The sequence below is a fragment of the Monocercomonoides exilis genome (assembly GCF_001643675.1).
Source record: "Monocercomonoides exilis strain PA203 chromosome Unknown scaffold12-1864167, whole genome shotgun sequence".
Lineage (NCBI taxonomy): Eukaryota > Preaxostyla > Oxymonadida > Polymastigidae > Monocercomonoides > Monocercomonoides exilis.
In genome coordinates, this window is record NW_027150557.1 from 656,553 (window position 1) to 679,106 (window position 22,554).

Consider the following 22,554-nt stretch of genomic DNA (forward strand, 5'->3'; position numbering starts at 1 on the left):
GTGAAACTTAAACAATCAATTCAACAAAGTTTCATCAAGTGCTCTTCGTCAGTTTCTTTTTCCTTTCAAATCTTTCCTTTTTGCGTATCAGAGCATCTTTCAGTGCTGAAAGGCATTCAAAACACTTTGCAAACGAAGGGCGGTTCTCGGAATTTCCATCCCAACACCGTTGCATAAGCACAGAGTAGATAGAAAGATAAGGTGTGGCACACGCAGGAATTGGCTGAAGAAGGTTGTAAAAATTAGAAAAAGAAAAAGAATAAGAAAGAAAATTTTAAGAAAAAAATAAATGTTGAAAAGTGAGTGAAAAAAAAAGAAAGATAATGAACTAACTGCACAACATTCACAGAAATAATAATTTTCTCGATTGAATCGTTAAATTTCAAAAAGAACATTTTTTTTTCAGATGTCTCCTTCAACACAACACAACACACTGGAATTGGAGGTCTAACACCAGAAACAATAGCGTCTCTGACCTGTCTGTGCGACATGCTCGCAAAAGGCCCCAGTCTTGTCCAGAGCTCCCACATTGTGATGCCAAATGCAAAGACATCAATTTTCTCGTCGCCAACGTCCTTTAAGAAGCCTTCTGGTGGAGTGTACTGCCACGTCCCGCTTTTGGACACGAGAGTCTGAGGGTGATGAGACAGTTTGGATATACCTGTTAGAAATTGGGTGGTTAGAGGGGGAAAAAAATTTCAAAAAAAATTAAAAAAGAATGAAAAACAAAATCATGTGAAACAAAGAAAAAAGAAAAGAAATTTTTAGAGACAAATGCTTAATCATTATTTCATTTGTATCACACCCATGTCAGAGATTTTGCAACGTAAGTATCCGTCTGCTTCACTTGAAAGCTGAAGAAATGGTATTCATAATCATGAAAATTCAACAAATAAATCATTGTTCATTAAATTTGCAACATCATCGCATAATAATCCAAACAAAAAGTGAAAAAATAAAGAAAACTTCAAAAAGCCTAAGAAATTTATGAAAAAAGTTCCAGACCAACACATTCGCAGGCTTCAAGTCTTTGTGAATAACATGGTTTGAATGGATGTACTGCATCCCACAAGCTATTTGCAAAGCGAAATCAACCATCGTCAGCAGCGGAAGAGGCTGGTCGCTTTTGATGTAAGATGCCAAGGAGCCTCTGTCACAATACTCCTGTTTCATCAGAAGGATTAAAAGCAGATTTGGTAAAGAAGAAGAAGAAGAAGAAGAAAGTTAATAGAAAAAAGAAAACAAATGGAATTATCACATAAAAATGAATACATATTGATAAGAAAAAAGTAATTCATACCATCACAATTCTCATATCAGGTTCAGCTGTGTATCCATAAAGTGTAACAACGTTTGGATGTCGAAATGTACTTTATTCACATGAAAGTGGAAGATCATTCATATTTCATTGAAAAATCATAAAGCAAAAAAAGAAAGAAAATTAAATGAAAAAAAGAACATAATCCAAAAATAAAAAATGTTGTTAAAAAAATGAAGTCATTTGAAAATTTTAAGTGAAGAGAAAAACTTAACCCATTTCCAACACATTTATATTGAATTCCTACCTCATCAAAGCAACTTCCCTGAAGAATTCCTTTTTGGCTTCTTCGTCTGCAAAGCCGCACAATTTCTTCCACGCTGCTGGGGCGCCCATAAACTGGCCCATAAACACCTCTCCAAACCCTCCTCTTCCAATAGATACACCACCCCCAAGTGCTGATATGTCAATCTTCATTTCTTGGCGCACTGGATAATCTGTAGTGTCTGATATCATGAGGATAAGAATGAAATCAAAAAAATTGGTTAAAAAAATATTTAGTTACAGAAGCATTTTTTAAATTCGTTGAAGGAATTTTGTTTTGTCAGTGAATAAAATAAGAAAAAGAACAAAAAGTCATACGATAAATCTTCCCGCTCCTTGCAATCTGCTTTGAATCTAAGACCCCATCGCTCCTTAATTTCTGTGCAAATTCGGCTTGTTCTTGTTCTTCCCTTCCGTCAATTCCAATCTTTCTAGCCATGCTTTTCATTCTCGCTGCTTTATCACGATCTTTGACTTCATTCGCTTCATCCATAACTTCTTTCCATTTGAGTGAAGTGCCCCATCTGAGCTCTTCTGTATCTGTACTTTTTTCTTTGTCTTCTTTTTCTTCTTCCCCTTCTTTTTCTTCATTATCCAATTTTCCTTTTCCTTCTCCTTTTTCATTCATCTCTTTCAGCTCCGGTGTTTTCTTCATCCTGCGCATCATCAATCGCTCGTATCCTCTTTCTTTCTCGTGCTTCTTCCTTTCTTCCTCTTCTTTCTCAAGTTCTTCTTCTTTCTTCATCTCCCATACAGCAACTGACACCTCTTCTCTGATTGCATGCTCCAGATCTTCCTTAAGCACAATCCGCCCTTTTCCCCTCAAGAGATGCCAAACTCCTTCAAATCGTATTCCATTCGAGGCAACATACACTCCTCTCCCAAAAGGCTGTTTGTTTTCAAAAAGAATTCAAATTTAACATTAATTCAAAGAAAAGCAAAAAAAAATAAAATACAATACAATAAAAAAATACTTTCATACCAACCCTCGCCAAATTTCGCCTTTGTAAAAATCTCCGTTTGCAAACTGAATTTCTCCGATCCCTTTGCTTTCTCCGTTCTCCCAGTTGCACGTCATTATAAGCACTTTCATTTTAATTAATCGAATTTCGTCATCCAAAGTGAATTTCTTATTATGGTATTTATCTATCTTCAGAGGAGAATGGTCAAGAATCACGTTTGATTGCTTTCTTCTCCACATTCCACTTCCACTCCTCTTCCCCTTTTCCCAAAATCCGCAATAAACCAAATCAGAATCGCAAGTAGAAGTACCAAATCCGCTTGGTTTCCCTTTTTTCCACTCACATTCTATGTAAAGTGTGTCATCCATTGCAGCTGATGGATTATCGGGCAAGGATTGAATTGCCAAAGATGATGATGGTTGATAAAGTTTGCCTTTTCCTTCAAATTTTCCATTTTTAAACAAGCCTTGATACTTCAGTCCACTTGGATGAGTTAGCGTCCCGTTTCCATGAAACTACAACGTTTAGATGAATAAATTCAAAAGTTTGCATGATTTTCTTAATTGACATATAATCAGCATACCATATCATTATACCAAGTCCCGCTGTATTCCCATCCATCAGTTCGAACCAAATGTCCTTCTCCACATCTTTTACCTAAAAATTATATTTGAATCATCATATTTTAATTTTTATCTAAAAAAAAATCAACAAATATTCGAACCATCCACAAATTCGCCCAAATATTCTTCGATAACAGTTTTGTTCAGACATCTTTTTCTATAATTTCCCATGCCGTGGAACTTTCCATCTATAAATTCTCCTTCAAAAATGCCTTGGTCATCATTTAGTTTGAGTTGTCCTGAATTGGTGTGTAATTTGAATATTTAAAAAAAAATAAATAAACGAATTAAACGCACCCACTCCTGTTATTAAACCATTTTCCAATATGCCTTCGTACACATCTCCATTTGAAAAAGATATTTTCGCTGGAAAAAGTTATCAAGTCATATGATTAACATTGATGAAAAAACCTTTACCAGAAATTTTCCCTTGAATAAAATCTCCCTCAAAGCATGTGCCGTCCTCTAGCACTAGGGTGCCATGACCATCAAACCTAATTTTCAAAAATAATGAAATAAATACGAATATTTCAAAAATATCAAACAAATTATTTTCCCATTGTCCACAATGTTCTTGCCCATCAGAAATGTTGCGCACTCTTATTCTCTCATCATAATTTGGTTTTTTTGCTTCCTAATGTGCATTTATAATTAGAATATTAATGTTAAATAGAAATGTAAATTCTTAACTGTGAAAAGTTATTCAACCTCTAAATTGTGACTAAATGCTTGGATGCATTTTGCTTTGTGAGTTTGTGTATTTTCATGCAACATTTAATTTTTAATTTCAAAAAAATACTTTAATTATAAAATTAATGCCATTTTAAATTATCTTCTTCCAAATTATTAAGGTTGAAGTGAATTTCATTCATTTTCTACTGCCTAAGAGAATGGTTTATTTTAATTATTTCAAATGTTCTTTAAATTAAATAATAATAAATAATTTGATTCAACAAAGATATTCTTTTCAGCTTCGTTATTATCCAGCATTTTTTTATTATTATTATTGTGCAGCTCAGACACTCCCGCAAATTGTAAAAAAGATGATGTTCTAGGAAAATGGAAGCTAGAAATAGGCAAGTTCACTTCAGAAACAAATGTACATTGTTCAAAGATTGATAAGGTAAAAACAGAAGATACGATGGAAATTTATTTAGCAGAACCAAATCTTGTAACAGATCCAAGTAACAAAGCAATTGGTACATGGACAATGATTTATGTCGAAGGATTTGAATTATCGATTGGAAAGTATCGATATTTCACCTTATTTAATTGGACATCTTCTGAAGATAACACAGAAACTTTTGATTGCCACAATACTGTTCAAGGTTGGGTTCGTCCTGACATTAGGAACATAAGCGAAATTGCATGCTTTACAGCAACAAAGATGCCAAGAAACGAATCTGATCCCGCATCGCATCATTATTACAAGAATGATTACAAAGACTTTGATTCACTAAGACGTCGAACAAAAAAAAGTTATGAAACATCGAACTCAATGACAATTGACTGGAGCGATAAAAATGGGCACAATTATGTTTCATATTTTATTGATGAAGGAAATTGTAAAAGCAGTTATGCCATTGCAGCTGCTGGAATGATCGAATCACGTATTTCAATTGGAAGTAATGATTCTTTAGATTATTCTTTGTCTGTGCAAGAGCTTATAAGCTGTAATGATTATTCACAGGAATGTAAAGGAGGGCATGCAATTGAAATTGGAATGTATGTTATGGATCATGGACTCGTTGATCAAAAGTGCCTTCCATATTACTCGTTGAATCAGACAGATGCCAAATGCAGCGACCGTTGCAAGTATCCGAGGGCAACCGTGTTTGTGAAGAGTTACAGCTACGTTGGAGGATTCTATGGAAGGTGCTCTGTTTCTCATATGGAAGAGGCACTGGAAAAAGGTCCAATTGTTGCTCGTATTGATGATACAGTTCCTTCATTCCTGGATTATAAAAGCGGGGTTTACAAGATGAAAGATGATGAAAAAGTTGGAAGGCTTACGAGAAGCGTGCTTGTCGTCGGCTACGGACAAGATGAAAAAGAAGGGCCTTATTGGAAAATCAAAAATAGCAAAGGAACAAAATGGGGTGAAGGGGGATTTGCTCGCATTTATAAAGGAAATAACACGCTGGGAATTGAAACAGCAGCGGAGCAAATGGTTCCTGATAATGATGCTTACTTGAACAATAAAAATATCGTCAATAATCCGTATTTTTGGGCAATGATCGGAGTCTCATGCTTTTGTGTTGCTTTGATTGTGGGAGTGATAATTCTTCTCATTGCAATATCTAGAACGAGAAAATCAGTTAAAGCTGCAAATGCAATTAATGAACAATATTCTTCATTTCAGCCAAGGTACTCTTGATCCTATTTCTCTTCTAATTGATGAAATTTCTGTTGAAAGAGCAATCTCTGTAACATAACATTAGCGAAGAAGAAGGATTGTTAACTAACTTGATCCTTGATGTTCCGTTTCAAAATACCTAAACTTAGCAATAAAAATGTTGCATTTCATTACAATTTTTTTTTTAAATGAATAACTGTATAATTTATTAGTATTGTTAAAATAATCTTTGGTTTTATGTTTGTAGTTTTTCTGCATTTTTTCAGGTCTTTATATTTCGTATCACTCCTCTATGTTTTTGAATTTCATTTTGCCAAATTTTTGTGTTGAGTATTTTTTATAATGTGCCATATTCTTGAAAATGAAGTATTTTTAAGAGAGACAAATATTTTATTTTATTTTTTTTTTTATTAAACAATTAAAAAAGGAAAAAATATTTTTATTGTTATTCTGAATTTTGAAATTGTTATGAAAGAAAAGTACCTATCATTATTCCCTCAATTCATCTTTTCATTTGTTTGAAGTTCAAAATGTCCAAATGTCACATTTTTTTTGTGATTTTTTTGAAAAAAAAATATTACAGCTGAAGAGAATAATCAAAAGCTAAGAAAAGAAAGTTCTTTATAAAGTTTTTTAATGAGAAGGAAATAAAAATGTTTTATATTTTTCAAGACATCTCAATTTTCTATTTTTGAATAATAACGAAAGTGTGAAGACAACTAATAATGGTTCACGACAAATCACACTCATAAAGTGATAATAAAAAAAGAAATAACTTGTTGTTTTGCAGATCTTGAATTGTTGATTTCTGTTAACTATTATTTATTCCATTAGCAACGAATGTAACATTTATCCGAACATATGACTGTTATTATTTGAAAAACTACCTTTTGTTTAATTTTCAAATAAAATAAAAATTTCGAATTTCGATCAAATTTTTTGACACAATCACGAAAAATCACTTTAATGGAAATGTTAACATAGCCAAGATTTTGATTTCATAACAGTGAAATTTGGTGACTGGGAATAGACATTTGATCAAAATATGAAATTGAAATAACAATCCGATATTTTTATAAAGGAGCTTTTCAATAAAAAATTGACACATGGAGAAAAAGATGTCACTTGAAACTTTTTCAATAAAAATTATGCACTTTTTGAAGACTTTTTGTGATTAATAAATTTTTATTAAATAGGTTCATTTTTTGAAATATGAGTGAGGTCATAAGACATTTTGTTGTCATATCTATGATTCCTGCTTTTTGATATGGAAAACCTGTGTATGTGTGATTATTTTTGAAATCATAACTTTTTTCTGGGTGTAAATTTATATCAAATTATTATTTCTTGGAAGATGAATTATTTTTTTGTTGGAAAAGAAAAATTGTTAAAAAAAAACGATATTTTAGAACATATACAAAAAAAATATGTTTTTTTTGTACAGTTTGTGCAAAAAATACTGGACATAGCACAAAATACCGGACAAGATCGATTTCACAATAAGTGTAAGAGGAATAATTCTGACAATTTTCCTCAAAATACATCTCATCAACACAAACTCAATTGATGTACAAGACTTTCAGGACAGCTTCATTTGTGCTCAGAAAAAATGATATTTGAATTCTCGGAGAAATAGGATTTTGAATTTTTCCGAGACTTCAAATATCATTTTTTCTGAGTACAAATGAAGCTGCTTTGAAAGATTTGCATATCAAATGAGTTTGTATTAATGGGATATATTTTGAGGAAAATTGTCAGAATTATTTCTCTTACACTTATTGTGAAATCGATCTTGTCCGGTATTTTATGCAATATCTATAATTTACACAATCAATTGTAATTTTTCTTCAAAATTATGCATTGGAATGTTGGACTTTGAATGAGGCTATGCTCAAAAAGTTTGGAACAAATTGTTGTATTTTTTATTAATGAATAATTTTGGGTAAATTATAAGAATAGCGGAATGAAAAAATTTTCCACATTTTCAAAAGATTATATTATGACAATTGTGTAATCAGAAAAAGAGTATAATAATATCATGTTTTGGAAAGTGGAGAATATCCTAAACACAAGGAGACCAGATATATTTCATAAAAAATTTTCGTTTTTAATTTTGCTTCCATGGATAACCCTAACCCAAATATTGCTCCATCAAACCCTAAATCAATATTTAATCCATTCCAAGCTTGTTTCACTAATCGAAACCCTAAAACTTAATAAATAAAACAAAAAACAAATAAATATTTAATTATAAAGGGAAATGATCACTCATTAAAAATGATAAATTCATTCAGCAAAGTTTTTTCAAAATCCTTTAATAGAGTTTTTATTTCAAAATGCTTCTATAATATCATTTCCAATATATTTTTTGCTGTATTGTGATTTTTTGTGTTTTATTGCTATATTTTGAATTCCGCTATATTTACAATTTGCCTTATTTTGTCTTAACTACAACAACAACAACAACAACAAAGTTATTTATTCGGAAATCCGATCATATTTCCCATAAAAATTTAATAAAAATCTCTAAATTCAATTAAAGATGAGTTTTGGAAATTTTGTGACTCTTTGACAAATCAAAAAATTTTTATTAATTATTTTTTATTGCATCCACAACATTTGCTCAGAAGATATGGATTTAGTGGAAGCAGTCGAAAGTGCTCAAAAAACAGGATCTCCTCCATATCCACGCGAAGGTTCATTCATCCAGTACATTAACAATTCCAAAAGAAAAGGATTATTCATAGGAGGAGGGATGGATTATGATGGAAATGTCATGAAAGATGCATATTTTTTTGATTTAAACAAAAAATTATGGAATATTGTTCCAACCTATTCTCTTGATGTTCTTCCTGATCGATATATGTGTATATCATTTTGTGCAGAAGATGTTATATATATTTGGGGAGGCCTCAGTTGTTGTGGGTTGACAAAAGAGTTACTTTCATATGATTTTGAAAGGGCTTCGTGGGAAGCTATTCCACAATCAGGAAGAATACCTTGCAAAAGATATGCTCCTTGCAAGGCAGAAACATCAACTCATGTTTATATTTTTGGCGGACAAGGATCTCATGGACTATTAAATGACATATGGGAACTAAACAAACAGACATTTTTGTGGCGTTGCATTCGAGAAAATAATGCTTCAAAAAATCCACCCCCGCTACGCGATGGGGGAGCATGCGTGTTCAAAGGTTATTTATTTGTTTATGGAGGATTGACAAGTAATATTAAAGAAGAACCATGTACTTACAGAATAAACTTGACAAATCCTGATGATTGCCAGTTCATTGAATTAATTTCTTCTTTTCGTTTTTTTGGAGCTGTTTTTCACTCTGGATTTATGAGTTATGTTTCAGAAACGGAGTGCTACGGAATTATGTGGGGCGGAAAGGAAGGTTTGATGAAAACTCCAATAAATTATGTTTTTATCTTGAATCTAACAGCTGCTGGATTTGACTCTGACGTTAAAAATGCAACGATGGATGATGAAAATCTTATATATATGAACATTGGAAAATTTGGACCATCATGCACGATGGATGAAGAAGGAACTATTTATGCATTTGGAGGAAAAGACAAATATTCCACATCAAACAGAATTTTTCATATGTCAAAAGAAAATTGGTTAGATTCACAAAGTCGAAACAATATATGTTCATATACTGCCGGTGAATCTGTAGCCTTAAATTTTCCACAAAATAATGAAAGAAATTTTTTTTCTGAACTGACAAAAGATGCTATTGAAGTTCCACTTCCTGTGACAAAGCACCAACTTGCTCGGCTAAGCGGATCTATAGCTGTTATTGGGGGATACAACCCAGAATTAAAAATGATGATGGAAACAAGCAGAGTGTTTAAACCAAGAGAAGGTGCCTGGTATCAACTTATTGAAACAAGTCATTATTCCGATGGAGTGCCTTTCGTTGGCGAAGCTGCAATTGCTGAGTCGAACGGAAGAATTTTTGTATTTGGTGGTGCAACTTACAATAGCAATGGAGGATTTGCATCAATGAGCAATGATCTTTTTGAATACAATGGAGCCACGCAGTCTTGGCAGAAGATAAAAGTGAAAGGAGAGGAAAAACCACCGAAAATGTGCCGTTCTGGTGCAACAATATATGAATCAATACTGTACATTGTTGGAGGTTGTGATATCGACAATAATATACGTGATGAAGTATGGACATTCAATTTTGCTACATCAGAATGGCACAAAATTATGTTCGCTCTCTCCTCACTTCAGAGGCCAACTGTTTTTGTGAAAAGCATTATTCCAAGAAAAAATTTAATAAATCATAAAAAAAGCAAAAGCAAATATTTGAACAATGAAATGGACAAGTTAAAAGCTGTGAAAGAAAAGGAAGTAGCAGATAGTCAGCAGTCAGTTCCTCATTTAATTGTTTGTGGAGGAGATGACGGAGAAAGTTCAATAGACCATTGCTTTGCATATCCAATCACTATTGCAAAAATTTATGGAGAATGGCTTGATTTAATGAAACTTGAATTCCCAATTGGCAGCTCAAGAGTTGTTATTGGAGAGGGAGAAGTTGGATTTGTTGTTGGAGGAGAAGAATGCGGAATTGCCAAGAAATCGTATTTAGCCATGTTTACCTTTGATGAATACGGAAAGGCGGATATTATCACCCACAAATTTGATGAAGGCAGAGAGGAAACAGATTTCCCTTTGGCTCATGGAAGCTGCACTTTTCTTACCGATTCGCTTTATTGCTTCGGTGGATATGCGGTGAGTGAAGGAATGACTCCATTGCCCATTGCAACAAATAAACTAACCAGAATCAAATTAAAGAATCATCTTTCTGGCTGCTCACCAGGATCGTTCTTCAATGAAAGCAAAAAGCAATGCGATTATTGTATGGAAGCAACATATTCTTCGCACTTGAATCAAACAAAATGTGAAAAATGCCCTATTGGCTCACATTCATGGAAATCTGGAACATCGATTTATTCATGTGTTCCCTGCAAAGAAGGCACATTCATGTCAGAAATAAACCATTTTTATTGCATTGACTGCGAATCGAATAGCAGTTGTATTGTTGGATCAGCTGCTGACAACAACACTTTGCAGAGAAAGCAATTTGAGTGCACAGAGCAGCCAAAATCGTATGATCCTAATTCGAACAAAGAAACAATGTTCACAGTGTTGTTTTATGGAGTTTCGTTGGCACTAGGCTTGATTGTGGCTGTTGTGTGTTTTTGCCTGCCAACTCGCGAAAGATTGTACAAATTGGATCAATTCTCAAATACATACAAAGATGATCTTGATGAGAAAACACACAAGGCAGTGAAGATTGTGAGGAAAACGAGTTATGGCGGGTGCATTTCGATTATTGGCTTTTGTTTTGTGGTTGGTGCAGCAGCTGCTGTGATTGTGCTATTCTTTTAGATAAACACACTCGAGAATCGAATTTATATTGACTCAAAAATTCAGAACATAACGCTGGATAAATTCATCAACAAAAAGATGGAATTTCAAGTAAGATTAAGAGATTATTCAGGCGAATGTGTAAAGGGTGTGAAAGACAAGTCTGTTGAAGCACAAGGAGAATGCTCTCCGCTTCTTGGAATTGGAAAAAGTTCATATGACCCATTAAGTTTGCTTTCTATTTTAAACTTCAATTTTTGTTTATTTTATTTTATTTTATTTTATTGTTTTTCTTTTTTCATATTTCTTGAAACTTGATCTGTCTTTTTGTTCGTTTCAAAATAAAACATTCAGATTTTTATCCTACTGAACCGGCTGCTATAGAGCCAAGATGTCATCAATCGCCGTCTCCAAACAAATTATTCACACAAACAACAGACTGCACAATTTCAATTTCCGCAGAGAATATCGGCATTGATGCAGTTGATAGACGTGTAAAACTTCTTTCGTTCTATTCAAAAGAGAAAGATGCATTATTCTATGGAATAGATGCATTTATCTCTGTAGATTCTGGAATAACACAACAAAAAGGCTACTTCTTCCTTGATACAACATACAAATCTCAAGCAGAAAGTCATTTAGATGGAGATCCAGCACATGTCTTCAAAGGTGGAGATCAAACGCAAGTTGTTGCTGAGCTGATGGTTAGTAAATATGAGGAAAACAAGTGGAAGCACATTGTGCAGATGGGCCACGAAGCAAGCAGGATTTCAATCAGACCTGGCTCTCAAGTGAAGAACAGCGGAATAAGTCTTGCGCTGAGCGTGGGAGTGGATGTGGTTGTGGAGCTGTCGCAGACGGTGGTTGTAACGACGAGGTCATTTAAGACATCAGCGGTTGGGTTGATAACTGCATTAGGAGGCACATTTGTGTACTTGAATTACATTGGGAAGCTGATTCCAGTGATGGAATTTATATTTAGCGGGAAAATATGTTGTGGACGCTTCAAAAACAAGTGGAAAAAGTCGCGTTTTCAAAGCATTGTGGCAAGAGAACCTCTTCTGGATGAGGAGAGAAAAAGGATTCAGATGGAAAGTGATGATGTGAATCAAGACATGGTCGGATATTCATTGTAACTTCATTTATTCTCTTGAAAGCGCAAATTCACTTCTGTTGTATATGCTTGTGATATCTATCATGCCTGCAAACATAAGAGAAATTTTGATAAGAATGTTTTATTTAATGCCAAATAAAAGCCTTTTTTTCCCTGTGATATTTATATGTATTTTCTTGCTTTAATTTACGATTTTTCTTTGATGATAGTTAAGATGGCGAAAAAAAAATATCTGTTATTTGTGTATTTTGCAGTTGCTAAACCAAATGTATTGAAGGAATGCTGATTTTATTTACAAACAGATTTTGATGATTTTAATTTGGTGTACAGTTAAGTTTTTTATTCTTTGTTCTGAATTTTTTGTTTGTTTTTTCTTGATATTTTTCTTTCTTTCTTTCTTTTTTCTTATTCTTTTTTTTTTTTCTTTCATATTTTAAATAACATTTTTTTCTGTTTCTTTTCTCATTTCGGCATAATGTCTGCAATGGAGGTCTAATTATGTATGATTCCACAAGAGTGCGTTGACTTTTTTCTGATGGTTTTATAAAGAAAACTTGATATTCCATTTATTTTACTTTGTGAAATTTCAATCAAAAAGAGGCAAAAATTTAAAAGATCCGATTGCATTTCCATATGGGACATGATTTTAATCTTTCTGAACTTTGTTTCATCCAACATTTTTGACTTTCTTTTTGTTATACAAAAAATTTTCTATTTCTTTTTTATTATTATGATAGATTTATTATGACTTGATTGTGGAACTAATTAAAACATATTGTTATTTTTTTCATGATTGCTAGAATTTTACCCCATATACATATAATTTCCCAATTTTTTCAATTAGAAAAAAAAAATAACAATAAAGCAAAAAAAAAAAAAAAAAAAAAAATATTTCTTTTTGAAAAATGGATTTTGATAAAAAATTTATTTTGTTCAAGTTTGTCATTTCACAAAGGAACTTTTTATTGGGGAATCGCATATATTTTATAAATTAATTAATCCGATAGTTGCTGACAGAAAAGAAAGCCTTTCAACGAAACCATATTTAAAGCAAAAAATTATTATTAAAAAAATATTTTTTATTATACGTCTAACCATAGTTTATAAAAATTTTTAACTCCATCAAATAAACAATGCAGCTTTTGCTTTTGTTTATTTCTAGTGTGGCTGCTCAACAATTTTATATGAGCACTCCTCCACCTGATGAAACACTTGATTTTATTGAGAAACTTACTGCAAACCCAAATCATGATCCACTTGTAATTGTTCCTGGAGTTACAAGTTCAAGACTCGAGTACAAAAAGCAAAATGATAAATCTTTTTCAAATTTATGGATGGTTATTAGAAGAACTATCCCTGGTTGGCTTGGAACATATATTGATGAAGTGAGTCCTCGCTATTATCCTGAGAATGATACCTATGCTTCAAAGCCTGGATTAACTGTCCAACCTGTAGAATTCGGAAAAATGACTGTGTGTTGTTTATATGTTTTAAATAAGTGATGTTCGAACCTTTTATTTAGGCGGTGTTATGCATTGATCCTCAAGTATGCTCAAAGACTGCTGTATTTGCAACAGCTTTTGAAGCACTTAAAAAAGTCGGATACAAAGAAGGAGTTGATTTATTTGCTGCTCCAGTTTGATTTTATTTGATTATTGCTTTTTATTTTTTTGAAAAAATTGATATTTTGAAAATTATTTAGTATGATTTTCGAATTGCCGGTGTAAATCAGGTTCTTACAAACGGAATGTTTTCACGATTGAAGGGACTTATTGAAAAGGCTTCATCTCTTAACGGAGGGAAGAAAGTCCACATTTTGGGACACAGTGCGGGTGCACCATTTTTAAGACATTTCTTAGTCAATTATGTAAACCAGGAATGGAAAGATCGTTATGTTCAATCATTTATCGCAGTCGGCGGTCCATTTGCTGGTTCGGCCTTGGCATTTAGGATGCTTGCCACTTATTCTAAATGGGTTTTGCCAACAGTTGGAGCAAAGGATACATACAACTTGGCAAGATTCTTTGCCCAGTTACATTGGTTGTTGCCACAGCCTGCAGCTAATCCACCTGATGAGACACTTGGATTTGTAACGACAACAGGAATGAGATTTACTGTTCGAAATCAGACAGAGGTGTGGAGATTGACAAATAGAGATTCGATGTATCAAGCGATCACCCGCACATTGCAGCGCAACAATGAATTCAAAGCCCCAAGAGTTCCGATGCATGTGTTGTACTCACTTGGTCACGAAACTGCTGCTTCATTCAGATACGAGTCTACAAAGCAGCCGTGGTGGCAGCAGGAGCCGACAAAGACCATCTACAAGGATGGTGATGGAACAGTGACAGCAGATTCTCTTCTGTCTCCAAAGCGCTGGGTGTCGGAACAAAGTCAGCCAATCGACTTCAAACAAATACAGAATGCTGATCACGTGACCATTTTAGCGACCCAGGAGTTCTTAAGTGCACTTCTTGGCATCATTACTCACTAAATATACAAATTCAATGAATTTGGAGTGTATTACTTGAAGTTTATTTGAGGATGAATTGTGTCTCATATGTTTTATAGGCGAGTGTTTAAATTTTTTAATTATGTACTCATGTTTTTTTCTTTCTTGCCTGCTTATTTTGAAATTATCGTTCATTGGACACGTGTTGTATGATTGAACTGAAAGTATCAATTTATCATAATAATTGTATGGATTTATTTTGCTGTTTGCACAGATTTCAAAGTTTTGACCAATATTTTTAATTTTTATAAACTTTTCTGCAATTTGATAGTTTTCCTTTTTCCTTATGTTTTTTAAAGATTTCTTTTGTTTGAATTTTATTTATTGATGCACTTCGCTGTTATTGGAGGTCTCTTTGTGCATTCATATTATCTATTGAACAGCGAAAAAAAAAAATAAGAAAAAATCTTATTTTCGAGGAATAAATGTATACATGTTATTTTTTCTAAAACGAAAATAATATATATATAAAATTCATATGCATATCGTACAAGATCTAACAACTATCAAAATGCTATGCCAAACAAAATATTATCCGATAATAATAATAATAATAATAATTGTAATTATAAAAAATAAAACAACACAAAGAAATACAGAATACCGAAACCTAACATAATATTTTGCTTGTAATTAAGACTAATACATTCTTTTTCTAAAAATTAAATAACGACAAGAACCACACAAGCACCTACGCTTTCATGCCAATGCGGGGGCTAATTTCATCGCTCAAAAACCCATTTCATCCAAAAAAAATAGCATGCCTATGCAGCTACCATCATCTCTTTCAGATCATTCTCAGGCGAATCTGATGTCAAAGTTAAACCTGTCTTCTCATTCAGCAGCTTAATCGACTCTTCTGTCAAAAACGCAGGCGGTCTCGGACCAATCTTGATGTTCCGCACGCCCACTGCCAACAACGCAAGCAAGTCAGCCACAGCCTTCTGCTCAAACCAGCTCAGACACACAGAAAGTGGGAGGCTGACCACATCCACCCCGAACTCCTTAGCAAGCGCCGCAGCAATCGCAACAGCCGAATAAGAATCGTTGCACTGCCCACAGTCCATCAGGCGGGGTATCTTGGTGCCCGGCACAAAGTGCTGGTCCAAGCCAAGATGATTGAACCGGAATCTGCCACACGCCAACGTGAAAACAGCACAGTCTGAAGGTATTCGACGCACAAGCTCAGTGAAATAACTGCGGTTCACCTCGTACCCGTCGCATCCTCCGACAACAAATATCCTTCTCAGTTTCTTCTCTTTGATTGCATTCACAATTTCAGGCAGCATCCCCACAACGCTCTCGTGTGCAAACCCTACAGTCACCTCATGAAGCTCTGTGTGGTTTGGAACAGAAGGTATCTCGTGCGACAGGTCAGAAATATCAGCCTCAGAATGAGCCGGGGCTACTGTTTGATTGACAGTGTCTGGAAAGCCTGGAAGTGAAAGCGCTTGTTCGATGATCTTTCTGAAATTTGTGTGGGGCAGCGACGAAAATGTAGTCAAAGGAGCAGCGGAAGAAGATGCAATTGAAGGAGAAGAACGCGCTTTTGCAGCAACATCTTCCACAGTCTCTGACTTGTCGGCTTTTCCTTCCGCTATTCTTTGCATTTCCTTTTGGTGCTCAATCTCCTTTTCCACTTTTCTCTCCTCACACACCCTCTTTTCTGCTTCGTGGCCCATCGCTGACGGAGCGCTTTTTTCTCTGTCCGGAACAATCTTCTCCACACCAGGGAATCCAACAGGCCCCGTCGCCCAGATTCTGTGGCGATAGGCGTCAGTGGGCGGGACAATGCAGTTTGTCGTCATCAGAATCGGCCCTGGGAAGTCTGCAAACTCTTTCTTTTGGTTCTGCCAGGCGCTTCCATAGTGCCCAACAAGATGCTTGTATTTGTTCAGCTCAGGATACCCATGACACGGCATCATTTCTCCGTGTGTGTAAACATTTATTCCTTTCCCTTCTGTTTGCTCCAGCAATTCTTTCAAGTTCAAAAGATCATGCCCTGAAACAAGAATGCATTTTCCTGGTTGCGGACCCCATTTGATTTTTGTTGGCACAGGAGCTCCAAATGTCTTGGTGTGTGCATGATCAAGCACTTCCATTGTTCTATGAGACAGCATTCCAACATGAATTGCTTCTTTCAGCAATTCATCAACATCTGTTGGATCATTTGCAATAAAAGCCAATACTGAAGGCAATTCATTCAGAACTTCTGTCGGTGGATTTCCCAAACGAATTGCATGGTAGGCATAAGCAGATAGACCTTTTAGACCATAAACAATCATCTCTTGCAATCCAACAACAGTTGTTCCATATTTCAAACGACGAGCATCAATTCGGCACTTTTTTTCTGGCCACGAAGGAGTCCAAAAAGCGTGTTCTTAAGAAGAAAAAAGAAACAAAAGAAATGAACAATGAAGGATGAATAAATCGAATCTTACCATTTTCTATAACAACATGAGAAGCATCCGTTCCAGCTTTTCTGGCAATGAGATTTTTGCATTCCTGAAGAAGAGTCTCAATGCCTATGATGCATTGATCATGCTGCCCAGGATCAAAGTTAGTATTTGTCAATGTGAGGAAAAGTGAGAAAGCAATATGCTCTGGAATACCAATTGGGGGATTAAGTCCAAGTTCAGTTGCTCTCATATAGAATAGTGATAGGCATTTGATTCCTTCAATTATGCAATCCTGCTTCTTTGCAATCAAAGGATTCTATAACATTAATTTTCATAGAAAACATTAAAGATTCTCATCTCAAAAATTTACAGTCAACTAATGCACGCCTTTGAACAAACACCTACTCTGACGCAACCCGTTGGCCTAATGGTTTGCTCGCATTGATAACAAAACATTGGCATATCTTCAAGATCGCAAGCATCTTGATGCTTTTCGTGTAAATCGTACTGCATTTTAAACGCACTAAAATGAAAATACAAAACAATCAATTTTTTGCTCTGAAATTTAGCAAAAATAGTTCGTACAAACCTTCCAAATTGATAGATTCCCTTTATATTTGTTGGTCAATTGAAAAGAACAACAAACTGATCTGATTTTTGACCATATTATTTTTTTGATTAATTCATAATGGCCAGAAATGCGGAAGCAACTGGAGAAAAGCGACTGCAGCCCCATTGGCTTTTGACAAATAAAGAAAGTCAAAATATAGAGCAATTTTTGTTGTTATTTTTTCAATCGCAAATGACCACTTCTCCAAAACCAAGAAAAGCTTCTTCTATTCAACAACTTTTTGACTTGGCTGAAATAGCAAAAGGAAGCGATTTCAATCGTTTTATAAAACGGTTTGTATATACGGAAATCGATAACTATTTTTTGCAATGCTATTTCGAAAATTTAGATTGGTATTGACATTTTGCTGCTCATATAATGCGTATTTCGTTGCAGCATATTATGTATTTAAAGTAATTGCAAAAGAAAGAATAAGGCTGACAGAAGATTCCCGACATAGATTGTATTTAGCCAGGTTTGTAACATTTTTATATTTTTACGTTTTTTGATGATTGTTTTCAGTCTTATTCTTGCAATAAAGTATATTGATGACATGTATTATTCCAATGAATATTATGCAACACAAAGTGGAGTTGATACAAAAGATCTTTATGATCTTGAAGCAGCTTTTTTCGCAGAAATTGATTACTCTTTGTTTTTTGATCCTCAACAGCTGAATTCATTTTTGTATCGTATAATGCCGTGTGAAAGGCATTCTTCATATCGTTTTGATCAAGCTATATTCGAAGTCGATCAAAGAGATGGACCATCACTTGGATTATCATTAAGAAGAAAAAACAAACACATCAACGAACAGTTAAAGCAATCAAACATTTCAGATTTATCGAAGGCGGAACATAAAGATCAACAAAATTGTTCACTTTCAACTTCGGATTCAAAAACAGAAAGTTCCACAATTTCTCTTGAAGGCAAACACACATTTTGCTCCAAAGAGAAAAATGCAGTTTTATCTTCTTCATCCTCTTTACCATCTCAGCCATCTCATCTTTCTGTTAGTGAAACGGATAGTCCTTCTTCACACACAGACGATAACCATTCTCAGAAAACATTCATTCCATCCACTTCAGATCTTTCTTCATCGTCTTCGTCATCTCAAGTTGAACAAACATAACGTCTCTGATATCATAATAAGGCACTAATAACTTTATGAAAATTAGACTCATATCATTTCACACAGTTCACAATCTTTATTAAAAGCATTTTTGTTATAATAGTCTCCCTTTTGTTGTTGCAATTGACTTGATGAAGATTGCAGAATTTTTATCAAACAATTTAACATTTAACTTTGATCTTTCTCAGAAGAAAGTGATTTTGAGTTTTTATCTTGAAAATATATCAGATCCTTCATTAATTTTTTTCCACTTGCACAATTGTACTTATACTTGCAGCACTTTTTTGTTGTTTGATTATTTACAAAAAATTTCTGAAAAATTCTGTTTTTTTTCACCTTTTATATGAATAATCTCACATACCCCTCTTCTGACTTCCCCCATCTTTTATTTTGAATCAAGACACTAAAATACAACTGCAAATACTAGAAGAAATTGTTAGTTTCAGAATTTATTTTTTAAGACTCTGAAAAAAACATTAGTGAAGTTGAGCGTTGAGATTCAAAATTAGAGAAGAAAAAATGTGAACAAAGTTCAAAGTATTTAGTTCTTCTTTGCAGGTGCTTTTGTCTGGAATTTAATCAAAGCAACATCGACATCAACACCTGGCTCGATGTTAACATTGATAATTTGCTTCACAGTATCAACATCAGTATATAATTCAATAACACGCTTGTGAATTCTCATCTCAAAACGATCCCATGTCTTTGAACCTATTCACGTCAGAAATTCAAATTATTGTAAACACAAAGATTAATGCCTCTATGTTATTAGCATCAGTTAAAACAAACCTTCTCCGCATGGGGTCTTTCTTGTGGTGATGCGAAGGACTTTAGTTGGCATTCTCACTGGTCCCTTAACCTTTGGCTTTGCTGGGTTGTGTTTTGCTCTTTCCAACAAATCAGATGAAACTTTAAATAAAGGAAATAAAAAAATATTTAAAAAGAGTAAAGAACAATCAATACCTTTTTCAAGATCCTTGTGGTTGCGTCCAGTGAGAGTAACTCTAATTTTATTAACGCTCTGTGCTGGTTTTTTAACAGACTTCTCGACGCTCTTTGTTGGTTTAGAATCCATTTTCAGAGGAGAGGTATTTTTTACTCAACTGCGGATTATTTTCAGTCAGTTATCATGGGTGACATGATCATTTCAGATCTGAACAGAGTTTTTGAAGTATTATAATATCATCTTTCATCTTCAGATTTTTCAAAAATTATAATCCGCATTAAAAAAAAACCAATTTTTTTGTGATCTTTATTAATGAAAAAGAACAATTAGAAAATTTATGATAAATATTGAAAAAAAAAATTAGAACTTACGTCACATAAGCTCAAATATTTGGAGGCCAAGAAAGACTTTAAAATAGAAGGAATTACATAGTTACAAAATAAAACCAAAACATTTTCAATGAACATAAACTGAAAAATTAATATTCCCAATATCTGATAGTCTCATGAATGATATTTTTGAGATTGCTCTCTTTTTTAACACAATATGATACAAAGCGCAGAGAATCGTTCCTGTTTTTCATTGAAATCTAACATAACATAATAAAACAATTACAAATATCAATTTATCAAATTAATTCATAAATATGTTAATGAAAGGCTATTCAAATTATCTTCAAAGACAACAAATTCTGCAAAATTTTCAATAAAAGCAATTTTCTTAAAAAGACAAAACAAAAACAAAAATAAAAAATAATATCACAGAAATATCACACCGCAAATTGAACCGATGTTGGCAAGTCCAACATATACACAAGCTGCTGCTTTCCGTTCACAAACATACAGAATGAGCGCTTGTGGGAAAAAATCGCGATTTCAAAGACCATCACATCGTTTCTCTTTCTTCTTTCGTTAAAGTTATTATCGCGCCCACGATGAGAAAACTCAGCGCTTTGAGAATGGAAATGGATGCATTTCACAATCAAAAAAAAAAAAAAGGAAAAATAAATATATTTTTGAGAAAAAAATAATGAAAAAAAAAAAAAAAAGAAGCAAAAAGATTTCATAAAAGAAAGAAACGCGAAGCAATAACATCAAACAAATACATCGAGTAAACATATTAATCTCTCAAACAAACAAACAAACAAACAAAAAAAAAAAACCTGAAGATGTCATATCCACAACTTGGATGACCCGTCTTCCCCAAAAAGAAATGACTGTCAATGCAGGAAAGCGACGCGTCTGTTGGTTCAATAAGCCCAATAACTAAAAAATTATTCAAAATTTCATTACACAAAAACAGGAAAAAAAATTATTTTTTTAATGAAAAAAGATTAAGAATGAGCAAACTGAACTCCCCACTTAATTGCTCCAACTCAAACGTGCTGATAACAGAAAAGATTCACAAAGAAAAAAAAAAAAAAAAAGAAGAAGAAGAAGAAAAAGAAGAAGAAAAAGAAGAAGAAATAATAAAAGAAGATATTAATAAATCGAAAGAACACAAGCCAACAAGTGAATAAAATAAATAAATAAAAAATAAATAAATAAATAAATAAATAAGTTCATATATTAATCGAATAAACAGTCAAATAAAGATAATCCAATCAATCAATCAATCAATCATTCATTCATTCATTCACTCATTCATTCCTCAACACCACAAACAATTCATGAACTCCAGTCGGCAGCGGAGAGCCAATCAAAACAGTTCCCCAGTCGCCCGTGCGCCCACAGTGATAAATGCTGTTTCCTCGACACGAAATTAAATTCGGACTGATAAAAGACACTGGAAGCGTTGAAAGATCGGATGTATCAGCTTATTTGAAAAAAAAAAAAGAAGGTAAAATTTTTCGTGAAGGGAAATTGTGAATGTGTGTGTGTATGTGTGTATGTATGAATGTGTTAAATAAGGAAAGAATAAAGAATGAAGTTGTTCGTACCAAATACATAAAATATACAAATGATGATAAAAAGAAAAAGAAGAGAAGTGAAGAAAGATTATTTTTTTTAAAAAATTTGCAAACCCATCACCTTCTTTCCTTTTCCTTCATCGTCCTTGTCACTTCCTATTTCTTTCTTCTTTTCTCCCTCTTTCTCTTCTTTCTCTTCTTTCTCATCTTCTCTCACTGACTTCTTTGATTCCACCTGAAGCGAATGCAGCGTTACATCACCTGGAGCATCTCTATCTCCCGCAGTCTTCTGAAGCAATGCGAAAAATGCGTCTGACTGTTCCAGATGAAACGAGCACTCGTCCAGCTGAAGGATTTCAGCTGCTGTCGGCCTCTCTTCTTCGTCTGGGCTGACACACCGCTCAATCAGCGACTCAAAGGAAGCAGAGAACTTTCCATGTGGAAAGGGAATGCTGCGCTTTGCTGATGCTGTTGGAGAAGAAATGGGGGAAGAAGAGAAAGAGGAAGAGGAAGAGGAAGAAGAAGCAGAAGAAGCAGAGGAGGAAGAAGAGAAAGAAAATGGGGAGGAAAAAATAAGGAAAGAGGAGGAAGAAGAAGCAGATGGAGACAAACCAAAAGAAGGCTGCGAAGATGACTCAGGACTACACGGTGTACAGGAAGAAATGGGTTCCTCAATCAGACTCTTTATTATATTTCCAAGCGCAAACGTATCACATCGAGGACTAAACGATTGCTTATTTGCAGAAGAGATGGCATGCTCCAACAAAAGATAAGCAATATTCCCTTTGAAAAAAATATAAAATTGAAACAAGAAATTAATCACAACAAAAAGTCTAGTGAACGTTTATATTTTGTCTTCATACGAATTTTAAAGTGTGTTCGTCCAAAAACAGATATCGAGTCCATTTGCAGATGTGGAAGAAATAAACCATTTTGATGAAGCGCATTCAAGCCACTCGAAATTTCAGAAACTAAACTCCAAAGAAACTTTATACCTTTGAAAATGCCAGTTGAATAATAACA

The 22,554-nt window shown here is 33.9% G+C and overlaps 9 protein-coding genes across 9 annotated transcripts; 5 read left to right on the forward strand and 4 right to left on the reverse strand.

The window, feature by feature from the left end:
• Positions 1-34: 34 nt before the first annotated feature.
• MONOS_11178 (putative Kinase superfamily protein) lies at positions 35-3,941 on the reverse strand (the record flags this gene model as incomplete). The annotated part of the gene is made up of 13 exons (XM_067863684.1): positions 35-223; positions 435-661; positions 806-854; positions 1,006-1,164; positions 1,301-1,370; positions 1,566-1,764; positions 1,901-2,471; positions 2,565-3,059; positions 3,128-3,201; positions 3,269-3,406; positions 3,579-3,661; positions 3,713-3,801; positions 3,876-3,941. The coding sequence occupies 13 exons, from the start codon at positions 3,939-3,941 to the stop codon at positions 35-37; spliced, it is 2,409 nt and encodes an 802-aa protein (XP_067731167.1).
• Positions 3,942-4,057: 116 nt separating this feature from the next.
• Positions 4,058-6,237, forward strand: MONOS_11179 (putative dipeptidyl peptidase 1; the record flags this gene model as incomplete). The annotated part of the gene is made up of 2 exons (XM_067863685.1): positions 4,058-4,060; positions 4,126-6,237. The coding sequence occupies 2 exons, from the start codon at positions 4,058-4,060 to the stop codon at positions 5,542-5,544; spliced, it is 1,422 nt and encodes a 473-aa protein (XP_067731168.1). The 3' UTR covers positions 5,545-6,237.
• A 1,918-nt stretch (positions 6,238-8,155) lies between these two features.
• On the forward strand, positions 8,156-10,930 carry MONOS_11729 (uncharacterized protein; the record flags this gene model as incomplete). The annotated part of the gene is made up of 1 exon (XM_067864291.1): positions 8,156-10,930. One exon carries the CDS (start codon positions 8,156-8,158, stop codon positions 10,928-10,930), a length of 2,775 nt encoding a protein of 924 aa, XP_067731169.1.
• Positions 10,931-11,008: 78 nt separating this feature from the next.
• MONOS_11730 (uncharacterized protein) lies at positions 11,009-12,045 on the forward strand (the record flags this gene model as incomplete). The annotated part of the gene is made up of 2 exons (XM_067864293.1): positions 11,009-11,138; positions 11,264-12,045. The coding sequence occupies 2 exons, from the start codon at positions 11,009-11,011 to the stop codon at positions 12,043-12,045; spliced, it is 912 nt and encodes a 303-aa protein (XP_067731170.1).
• A 1,075-nt stretch (positions 12,046-13,120) lies between these two features.
• MONOS_11731 (putative Group XV phospholipase A2) lies at positions 13,121-14,961 on the forward strand. The gene is made up of 3 exons (XM_067864294.1): positions 13,121-13,495; positions 13,546-13,659; positions 13,726-14,961. Exons 1-3 carry the CDS (start codon positions 13,157-13,159, stop codon positions 14,515-14,517), a joined length of 1,245 nt encoding a protein of 414 aa, XP_067731171.1. The 5' UTR covers positions 13,121-13,156; the 3' UTR covers positions 14,518-14,961.
• Positions 14,946-17,581, reverse strand: MONOS_11732 (Hybrid-cluster protein). The gene is made up of 4 exons (XM_067864295.1): positions 17,524-17,581; positions 17,322-17,457; positions 16,977-17,250; positions 14,946-16,915 (listed from the first exon to the last, which is right to left on the reverse strand). Exons 2-4 carry the CDS (start codon positions 17,445-17,447, stop codon positions 15,300-15,302), a joined length of 2,016 nt encoding a protein of 671 aa, XP_067731172.1. The 5' UTR covers positions 17,448-17,457; positions 17,524-17,581; the 3' UTR covers positions 14,946-15,299.
• A 27-nt stretch (positions 17,582-17,608) lies between these two features.
• On the forward strand, positions 17,609-19,109 carry MONOS_11733 (putative Cyclin). Its single transcript, XM_067864296.1, has 3 exons — positions 17,609-17,837; positions 17,894-18,019; positions 18,067-19,109. Exons 1-3 carry the CDS (start codon positions 17,623-17,625, stop codon positions 18,674-18,676), a joined length of 951 nt encoding a protein of 316 aa, XP_067731173.1. The 5' UTR covers positions 17,609-17,622; the 3' UTR covers positions 18,677-19,109.
• MONOS_11734 (putative 40S ribosomal protein S20-1) lies at positions 19,066-19,784 on the reverse strand. Its single transcript, XM_067864297.1, has 3 exons — positions 19,640-19,784; positions 19,466-19,585; positions 19,066-19,387 (listed from the first exon to the last, which is right to left on the reverse strand). Exons 1-3 carry the CDS (start codon positions 19,749-19,751, stop codon positions 19,218-19,220), a joined length of 402 nt encoding a protein of 133 aa, XP_067731174.1. The 5' UTR covers positions 19,752-19,784; the 3' UTR covers positions 19,066-19,217.
• A 1,477-nt stretch (positions 19,785-21,261) lies between these two features.
• MONOS_11735 (uncharacterized protein) lies at positions 21,262-22,437 on the reverse strand (the record flags this gene model as incomplete). The annotated part of the gene is made up of 3 exons (XM_067864298.1): positions 21,262-21,437; positions 21,646-22,314; positions 22,395-22,437. 3 exons carry the CDS (start codon positions 22,435-22,437, stop codon positions 21,262-21,264), a joined length of 888 nt encoding a protein of 295 aa, XP_067731175.1.
• Positions 22,438-22,554: the final 117 nt, after the last annotated feature.

Excerpts from the sequence above, each read along its gene's own strand:
- MONOS_11731 (XM_067864294.1), top strand. The coding sequence starts at position 13,157 with ATGCAGCTTTTGCTTTTGTTTATTTCTAGTGTGGCTGCTCAACAATTT. Across the intron at positions 13,496-13,545 it reads TAGAATTCGGAAAAATGACT|GCGGTGTTATGCATTGATCC; the intron begins GTGTGTTGTTTA and ends CCTTTTATTTAG. Across the intron at positions 13,660-13,725 it reads TTGATTTATTTGCTGCTCCA|TATGATTTTCGAATTGCCGG; the intron begins GTTTGATTTTAT and ends AAAATTATTTAG.
- MONOS_11732 (XM_067864295.1), bottom strand. The coding sequence starts at position 17,447 with ATGCAGTACGATTTACACGAAAAGCATCAAGATGCTTGCGATCTTGAA. Across the intron at positions 17,251-17,321 it reads GAGTAGGTGTTTGTTCAAAG|AATCCTTTGATTGCAAAGAA; the intron begins GCGTGCATTAGT and ends TTAATGTTATAG. Across the intron at positions 16,916-16,976 it reads TCATGTTGTTATAGAAAATG|AACACGCTTTTTGGACTCCT; the intron begins GTAAGATTCGAT and ends TTTCTTCTTAAG.
- MONOS_11733 (XM_067864296.1), top strand. The coding sequence starts at position 17,623 with ATGGCCAGAAATGCGGAAGCAACTGGAGAAAAGCGACTGCAGCCCCAT. Across the intron at positions 17,838-17,893 it reads TTCAATCGTTTTATAAAACG|ATTGGTATTGACATTTTGCT; the intron begins GTTTGTATATAC and ends TCGAAAATTTAG. Across the intron at positions 18,020-18,066 it reads CATAGATTGTATTTAGCCAG|TCTTATTCTTGCAATAAAGT; the intron begins GTTTGTAACATT and ends GATTGTTTTCAG.
- MONOS_11734 (XM_067864297.1), bottom strand. The coding sequence starts at position 19,751 with ATGGATTCTAAACCAACAAAGAGCGTCGAGAAGTCTGTTAAAAAACCA. Across the intron at positions 19,586-19,639 it reads CCACAAGGATCTTGAAAAAG|TTTCATCTGATTTGTTGGAA; the intron begins GTATTGATTGTT and ends CTTTATTTAAAG. Across the intron at positions 19,388-19,465 it reads AAAGACCCCATGCGGAGAAG|GTTCAAAGACATGGGATCGT; the intron begins GTTTGTTTTAAC and ends TGACGTGAATAG.